Consider the following 8,618-nt stretch of genomic DNA (forward strand, 5'->3'; position numbering starts at 1 on the left):
ATGTATGCTTCTAAGAAAATCTTATGTATTGTTAACTGAATAAAATGTATGGTTTGCTAGTATTATATTACCTGTCGATCCTTCCTGCATTCAGTGTTAAAAATGGATTCCACATATATAATATATATATATATATATTATATAAGACAAAGAAAATTAAAATAATATGAGCAAATTCGTGCTGATAACGTGTTAAGAATATATATTATAAATGCAAAGATAGTAATAAGAATAGAGAGCCAGAGTATTTACCAAAAACCCAAAACCCTGAAGAATTAATTTCTTCTTCTTTCTTCTATTATTTCTCTATATTCTTTCTCTTTTCTTTCTCTTCTCTATATCACAAAGTATACAAATGAGGGGGTATTTATAGGGGTTACAAGAGTTGAATGAGCGGCTAGGGATCGATTCGATCCAGACGGTCCAAAAAAATACACTGTTGGTGGAATAATAGCGATGCAGTGGTAGCTACTGATCAGCATGGGTGGGTCGCTACGATAATATCTAGACGTTGCTACAGTAATGCCTGCTGCTACAGTGAAATTGCTACAGTAGGCATCCATTAAAATATTTGTTTATAACAAACGCTACTATATAATTAATAATTCAATGAAAGGAAAAAAGAGTTTTCAATCTATTTAGCCCCACAAGCCGCAAGAACTAATCATGCATGCAATTGGCTTCAAAGTGTGGCACAATTTCAATCCTTACATTAGGAGCAACTCATTTGGTCCACAAAAAGGTCATTAAACAAACAAGTCCAGCAAATGTTAGCAATGCTCGCATTTGAAATTGAATGGCTCCTCCTAAATTATTGGTGTGATATTATTCAACGATTTCAGTACATCATATCACCTCATTCAATGTGAAATGTATAGATGACTACCAAGCCCCAATCATGTATCCAAGACTTCTTTTTTTGTTTGTAATTATATTTCTGCTATTAATGGTATGCGTGTAGGGAATATGCAAATAATGATATGAAAACAATATTTTTTTTTAATAATTAGCGACAAATATTTTTTTCTTAAAGATTTGTCAAAAAATAAGTAGGTTAAGGCATGCTGGTTATGATGGTTTATAAATCTCTTAAAGATTTATTAATTCTGTCAGATAACATATGGGATAATAAAAGTTCGCTACACGCACATTTAGAAAACTTGTAATAATGATACTAAGCTAATAAATCACCCTCCCATACAACACTGAAGGGAGATACAACTCCTTTACAAAAGATCCACTGAAACTCATTCAAACAGTACTAGATTAAACAAATACTGAGAATAATTTATTTGTTTAAACCTCGTTTATATAATCATAGAAATGAAATTAATTAAAACAAAAAAAGAATTGCAATTTCTCACGAATGTTATCATTAATCTCATTAACACTGATAGATTATTTGTTGATCATGGACCAATACCCATTACAATCTATATTAAAAGAGAAAGGGAAATGGAAAAATCTCATGGCCTCCATACCATTAAACATCATTATATTGATAGGCAACATCCCCATCCCTACAACAAATGCTAACTAGACAAGTCTATATTTCAAGATGTGGATTATATTTATTTAAGAAAAAAAAAATGATACATGTTAATCTTTGTTTCTATGTATAGTTCCAAGTTCAACAATTCCAAGAAAAAGAGCATGGAACTTTCATGTGCTAATACAAGGATTACAATAAAAATAACTGCATTTTCATGTACTAATACAGAAGTTAGAATTATTTCAGTATCTTTGTTCATACTTAATTAGTAAATATGGTTTATTTAATAAGGAGAAGAAGAAGAAGAAGAAAAAACAAAACCAAGATATATATGTATATATATATTGATTTGAAGTTAAAGATTAATTTTGGTGAATAAGTTACACATCTTTGTCAGATCATGTCAGCTCAGCACCTTGACATCCTCATGAGTATAAATGCACAGAGCTCAAGTTGTCAACCAACACTGAACTTTGTCATTGCCATTCTGTTTCCAAGACAAACTGTGAGAGAAATGGGTGCATTTGACTACCTCTCCAACATCTGCAGTGTTACCAATACAAAGAGAACTCTCAAATTGAAGAAAAGGAAGCCATTGCAGGTGAGATGCTTACTATTTTGTTTTTAACTTCTTTCTGTAAGTATGGGTTTTATTTATAGCTTAACAGTAGTCATGCTATGTTTATCTGTGAACCAGACTGTGGAGTTGAAGGTGAAGATGGACTGTGATGGCTGTGAGAGGAGAGTGAGGCATGCTGTTCGTTCCATTAAAGGTTCAGACACTTTCTCCCTCTCTTTAACAACATTGCATATTTTCATTCATACTTCCTCAACTTCTTTCCAAGAATAGCTTCAAACATTAAATGATTTATTTCCATCTTTGTTTGTTTGTTCTCTGTATTTTTGTATTTTTAGCTGTTTACCTTTTCTTTTGCAGTTTACTATTTTCAAAGTAAACAAAAATAAAATTTCAGTTTTCAGTTCGGTCAAGTAATACATTGCAGCAGATAAAATTAACAAATTAAAGCAAGGAAAATAATTTGTCATTCCTAAAAATTGTTTTATATGCATTAATTGATCTTTAACTCAACATTCATGATAGGAATGCAAGAACTTGATTGTAAAAACATTTGATTCACTAGTTGCTGAATTTGATTCATGAATTGGGTATGAGTATAGGTGTAACTGCAGTGGAGGTGAACAGAAAACAAAGTAAAGTGGCTGTGACTGGTCATGTAGATACTAAGAAGGTGATAAAGAAGGTGAGAAGTATAGGAAAGAGAGCAGAGCCTTGGCCTTATGTAGAATACAATCTTGTCTACTATCCATACGCTGCTCAAGCATATGACAAAAAGGCACCAACTGGTTATGTTCGCAATGTTCCTCAAGCTTTGCCAAACCCAGGAGCACCAGAGGAGAGGTACACAACACTCTTCAGTGATGAAAATGTTAATGCATGCTCAATAATGTGATGAACTGGTTTTAGTTTGTTTTCTCTTTTGTTTAATGGACTGGTATATCAATGAATATGAGTGGATGATTGGCCTACATGTACAATGAGTTTTGAGATTGCAATTGAAGTAACAACAGAGTGGAAGCTTTTGCAGCAAATATTTGGTAATGTACAGCTAAGAATGATGGAAAAAGGAATGATTAAAACATAACAATATTGAGCATAGTGGGAATCATCATGAAATGAGGAGTCTTTGCTGGATTTCAGGACCCAAACATGATGGAGTTCAAGCACAGAAGAGAGGGCACTTGTGTTTCTTATGCCTATTTTTATAACAAAGTTTACTCTTAAACACATAATTTAAACCTTTTAATGAGTTCAAAACTGTGTCAGTTTTGAAGTATGGGAAGGTCTCTTCCTGCATGCAGGGTTTATTGGGAAGGAGAAATAGAGAATGAGTTTATGAGTGATGATGGTCCAAACTAGTGGATTGACATTTGAACACTAAAATTTTGAACAGTAATTTGGGAGTACACAAGAAAGATCCAACCATATACCTACAAAAAAAAAAAAATCTGAGTTCTGGTCAGTTTAATGTATAACTGTCATTGTTTTTCTGAAACAAAACAAGACAAAACTGTCTGTGGCTTATCATCCATGTGTCTCAATTAAAAAGGATTTGATTATGTTAAATTACATGGTGGTTAAGAATAGTGTGATGGTACATGACTTAAACAGAAAAGAACAAATGTACAGTACCAACACATGAAGTACAGTAATCATGCAGGAACAGTATTCAAGATCAGAAATGTTTGAATTTCTGAATGCAAGGCATCAGTCTCTGTGGTTATGAACTTGTGGATAATTTCTCAAGTAAAATATTCTAGTCATTCATTTTTTTGTCACTCTTAGGTTATATCTGAAGCCATGTTGATAAGAAAAGTTAGAAAACCAATAAACCAAATTGAAACACCGTCAATAAACTTGAATGAATTCTCAGGCAAAAACTGTTATTTTTTGCTCTTTTGAGTTATCTTTAAAGACAATCTGCAAGTAAAGATAGACAAACCCAGTAATTAACAGAATCAACCTTCATAAAGCCATTTTTTTTCCTAATCACTCTTGAATTATCTATGAAGACACTGATAAACCTGATTAACCAAACTGAATCATAATAGTAAAATAGGATGAGCTATCTCAAGTTACTGTTTTCTATCACGTATCATTAATGAAAGCATCTAAAAAAAAAAATTTGATAAACCAAACTGAACCATCATTGGTTAACTTGGATGAATTCTCAAGTATAAACTCACTTGAGTGCTTTTTAATCACTCTTATCCTTGAAGGCTCAATGATAAAGCCAAACAACCAGACTGAATTATCACTAGTGGATCAAGGGTCCCTCTCAAATCTAAGAAAATAGGAACCATGGGACCAAAATGATAGGAACAAGCAGAAGCACAAGCAAGCATAGTACCATAAAGAAGCTAAATGTTAAAATCCTTCATTTAGACAAACAGTAGACAAATTCATGGCCTCAATCAGTACCTAACTTTACATAGGTTGGAGCTCTCTTCTGATATTTTAGAGAAAGAGAATAGTTCCTTTGATTGCTCTAAGACAAAGGCAAATGACAAGCTCTTCTGTGCAAATTTGTGTCTTTCTTGGACCCACATTCAAACACAAATCTTTCTCAATCTTAATATCTTAAGTCTATATCATACTTTCTATCTTCCAACCTCTAAAATTTCAATAAGAAAAACAAATTGATCAACCAAAACCATTCTGTGCTTCAAGTATAACAACTCCATCAGTACTAGTTTTGGTGTATTTGTTTTCCCATGACATGAAGACCAACAAGCACTTAAACATCCACTCAAAAGAGTTTGGCAACCAACTCTATAATTCAAAAAGGCTTCGTTCACCAGAAGGTCTGCATGTTTGCCAATGTCTATTGAAGTACAACTTGTGTGTTTGTCTTTAAGGCCACAAGCACTTCACGTGAACGTAAAATTTGGAGCTTGGTCTCCTTTTCATTGTTACATTCATTGTACCAAAAAAAGAAGCTAAAAGTCAAGGGTGTCAACAGTTAAATAAATTAATTTTAAAACAATATGTAGTTTGATTATTTTTATGTGATATAGAGATTTAATTTGTCTCAAACTCAAGTATGAAATATAAATATAAGTTTACTGTGTCACATGTGCAGTTATGAAATGAAGGACAGTGAATGAATGGGAGTAATGGTGAGACTTGAATTCATGGAGGAGCTTCAAGCACTGTCCATATTATTGCCATTGCTTTGAGATCCACACGAGGGTTAAGTTCCTCTCTGCTTTCAGTACTCAATAGCACGGAGATCTATTATCATTATTATTATTTAAAAAAATTAATGATCCATATTCATTATTTATTTATTATTATTGATACCAAGGTTTATGTTTTATATTTTCAAGTCATCTTTAGCTTCATAACTTTTTAGCTTTACATTTTAATGTTAACGTTGAATCAAATATTTATAAATTTACTTTAATTTAAAATTTTGGATGTTTATTAAGTTAAAAGTTAAAAAGAATGATTGATTCATTCCTCTGATCTTCATACATATATGATGGATAACTACATCAACAATTAATGATGGTTAATAGAAAAAAAGGCAGGTATAAATTATAACAATAAAATTATGCAAATTACATAATCAACAATAGCAATAATAAATAAATAATGCTGCATTTTCCCAATTTTTTTAAAAATTATGGTTTTAGAGTACAACTAAAGCGGTGCGACCCGACCAAGTCATACTGATTACTGGGGGGCTAAGCCAAAATGAATGCTCACAGTGCTTTGATAATGGTGCGAGGAGGAGGTCCCTTTGGTTGAGTGAAGAGAGAGAGAGAGAGAGAGAGAGAGAGAGAGAGAGAGAGAGGCCAACGCATGCGCAGTTGAACAATGATGGCCAATGAGGGACCCTGGTTCAATTCAAGAGTGCAAGCAATTAATTCCTTTTTGACAAATTTTTAAAATTTTAAAAAGAAAATACATGGTCCAAATTTTTATCTTCTTATTTTTACAAAATATATTAAAAATCAATAATATATATATATATATATTGTTCCAGTCCAGAGAGGAGGACAGAGCGTGGGAATCACAGCGGTTCATTGACAAAGATTCTAATCTCAAAGCACATGAACGGTGAGGATCTTATAATGCATGCTTTTATTTTTTCTGTTTATTTTTGGCGCGCTAGTTATCTACCATTCAATCTATAATGTTTACACTTCACCAACCGTTTCTAGGGGGAAAAAAGAGGCCCGCTGTCAACTCGCTGTGGCTCGCTTTACTCCATTTCCTTACCCCACACTCAGTATTTAATGTCAAATCACATCACTCTTTCTCTCACTCACTCTCTCCCTCTCCCTCTTTAAACTCTTAAGAGACTTTCAGCTAGTTATATGTGTTGTTTGGGGAGTGAAGGAGGCTTTTTACAGGCAAAGGTTGACAGGCGAGTGTGTATTTTAATCTTTTAACTGGAACCAGGAACAAGCCCATGTGGGTGTGTTTTAATGAGACATATATAGTGTGAGAGAGTGCACAACACTGCAAGAGAAGAGAGTGTTATGTAAGTGTTCTAGTGAGAGAATCTAGTGAAGAGGAGGAGAAAGAGGAGGAGAAGGTGGGCATTAGAAGAGTGTTCAGGCTTTTTTTGATCAGCTTCTCTCTCTTTCTCTCTTTAGTTCTATTTGTTTTCTGTTGTTTGTTCAACAGTAGGTGGAAATGACTAAAGATGACGACTTTAAGCTCCTCAAGATCCAGGTTTGCTTTTCTTCTTCTTCTTCTTCTTCTTCTTCTTCTTCTTGTCTCTTTGAGTTTTTTCTTTGAGTTAAAGGATTGTGTTTGTTTGTTTCTTTGTTTGTTTGTTGCAGACCATCATCCTCAAAGTGAACATACACTGTGATGGTTGCAAGCACAAAGTTAAGAAGCTCCTTCAACGAATTGAAGGTATGTGTCTTGTTACTCTTCAATTCTGTGTGTTTGTTATTTGTGGCTTTTCTTCATGGCAATTGAGAAAAAGAAAAGAGTGAAGGAACAAGAGATCTATTAAACTTATTACTTTTTACTTTTGAAAAAGAATGGGAAAATGCAACACAATTTCCTTGCCACCTTTCTTATGGGACCTTTTTCTGTTAAAAAAATAGTAAATAAAGTAGCTTTGAAAAGGTTGAGGTCTATGGAAGTGATCATTCTGGGTAACATGAGGAACTTTCTGAGAGTTTGAGTAGTATTTTGCACATAATGTGATGCTTGTTGCATATGATTCAGGGGTGTACACAGTCAACTTAGATGCAGAGAACCAGAAGGTCACAGTTTCAGGAAATGTGGACTCTGCTACACTTATCAAGAAGCTGGCCAAATCTGGCAAGCATGCAGAGCTCTGGTCTCAGAAATCCACTGCTCAAAGTCACAAGAATCAACCCCCACACTCCAATGGCAAGAACAACAACAACAACAACAATAACAAGGAACAACAATCCAAACAAAATTTCATGCAAGGTCTTAAGGCTTTGAAGAACCAGCACAATAAGTTAGCTGTGTTTAGCTCTGATGAAGATGACTGTGAGGATGATGAGGATGAAGATGATGATGATGATTTCAGATTGCTTGAGGGCAAGATCAATGCCATCAATATATTGAAACAAGGCAACAATGGACCACTGAACAATGGTAAGAAGAACGGCAACAATGCTGCTGGTGGGAATGCTAAGAAGGTGGGTAGTGGTGGCAACCCAAACCACCAGAACCTAGTGGGCAAGAGCACTCATCCGTCTATGCCAGCAAACATGAATAACCACAACAAGATGGGAAACCTTGGTGGAATGAATACTGGAATGAATGCACATCACCCACATCAAGGTGATGGAAAGAGAGTGGTGAATGACATAAATAGCCTGATGGGTTTAGGACTCCATGGTCTTGGAGGGCAGGGCAATGGTCTGGGAATGCATCATCAACATGCACAGCAGCAGCAGCAGCAGCAGCAGCCAGGAAACACTAACTTCCCAGGTTCCATGGGATTTCACCACCTCTCCAATAATGCAGGTGCTGGTGGTGCTGGGCTTCATCATCCGCAGCAGCAGCAGCAGCAGCAGCAGCAGCAGCTTCAGTCAATGATGAACTTGCAAGGGTATCAGAACCATCCATCACTCATGAATCTAAGAGGGTTGAACGGTAACAATATGATGATGCAGCAGCTGCAACAGCAACAGCAACAGCAACAGCCACAGCCCCAGATGGTGTACCATAGAGCCTCCCAGATGCCACCCTACACTGGCTACTACTACCCCCATTACTACCCAAGTCCCTACCTCAACAACAACAACCACTACTCAGACAATGGAGGTGATTATGGGACCCATCTTTTCAGTGATGAGAACACCAATGGATGTGTTGTGATGTAAAAGAACAACATGGTCTTTTTAGGATTTGAAGTTTGTGTCCTGACCAACCTATGCTTCTTCTTCCTTTTTCTCTATCTTTTGCTTCCTTGCTTTTTCTTTTCCTTCTGAAGTGGTTAGTGTTGAGAGGTTTCCAATGTTTGAGACTCTGATGGCACTTGGATATATTTATTTGTTAACATGAGTATCAGACATTATAATACTAGCTTGTCTTATCATC

The 8,618-nt window shown here is 35.1% G+C and overlaps 2 protein-coding genes across 2 annotated transcripts; both read left to right on the forward strand.

Moving 5' to 3' along the window:
- Positions 1–1,938: 1,938 nt before the first annotated feature.
- On the forward strand, positions 1,939–3,042 carry LOC120261779 (heavy metal-associated isoprenylated plant protein 21-like). Its single transcript, XM_039269766.1, has 3 exons — positions 1,939–2,093; positions 2,190–2,265; positions 2,672–3,042. The coding sequence occupies exons 1-3, from the start codon at positions 2,007–2,009 to the stop codon at positions 2,962–2,964; spliced, it is 456 nt and encodes a 151-aa protein (XP_039125700.1). The 5' UTR covers positions 1,939–2,006; the 3' UTR covers positions 2,965–3,042.
- A 3,332-nt stretch (positions 3,043–6,374) lies between these two features.
- LOC120261770 (heavy metal-associated isoprenylated plant protein 37) lies at positions 6,375–8,618 on the forward strand. Its single transcript, XM_039269753.1, has 3 exons — positions 6,375–6,758; positions 6,869–6,944; positions 7,266–8,618. The coding sequence occupies exons 1-3, from the start codon at positions 6,720–6,722 to the stop codon at positions 8,399–8,401; spliced, it is 1,251 nt and encodes a 416-aa protein (XP_039125687.1). The 5' UTR covers positions 6,375–6,719; the 3' UTR covers positions 8,402–8,618.

The sequence above is a fragment of the Dioscorea cayenensis genome, chromosome 5 (assembly GCF_009730915.1).
Source record: "Dioscorea cayenensis subsp. rotundata cultivar TDr96_F1 chromosome 5, TDr96_F1_v2_PseudoChromosome.rev07_lg8_w22 25.fasta, whole genome shotgun sequence".
Taxonomy (NCBI): Eukaryota; Viridiplantae; Streptophyta; class Magnoliopsida; order Dioscoreales; family Dioscoreaceae; genus Dioscorea; species Dioscorea cayenensis.

Excerpts from the sequence above, each read along its gene's own strand:
- LOC120261779 (XM_039269766.1), top strand. The coding sequence starts at position 2,007 with ATGGGTGCATTTGACTACCTCTCCAACATCTGCAGTGTTACCAATACA. Across the intron at positions 2,094-2,189 it reads AGAAAAGGAAGCCATTGCAG|ACTGTGGAGTTGAAGGTGAA; the intron begins GTGAGATGCTTA and ends TCTGTGAACCAG. Across the intron at positions 2,266-2,671 it reads TGCTGTTCGTTCCATTAAAG|GTGTAACTGCAGTGGAGGTG; the intron begins GTTCAGACACTT and ends GTATGAGTATAG.
- LOC120261770 (XM_039269753.1), top strand. The coding sequence starts at position 6,720 with ATGACTAAAGATGACGACTTTAAGCTCCTCAAGATCCAG. Across the intron at positions 6,759-6,868 it reads TTAAGCTCCTCAAGATCCAG|ACCATCATCCTCAAAGTGAA; the intron begins GTTTGCTTTTCT and ends TGTTTGTTGCAG. Across the intron at positions 6,945-7,265 it reads GCTCCTTCAACGAATTGAAG|GGGTGTACACAGTCAACTTA; the intron begins GTATGTGTCTTG and ends CATATGATTCAG.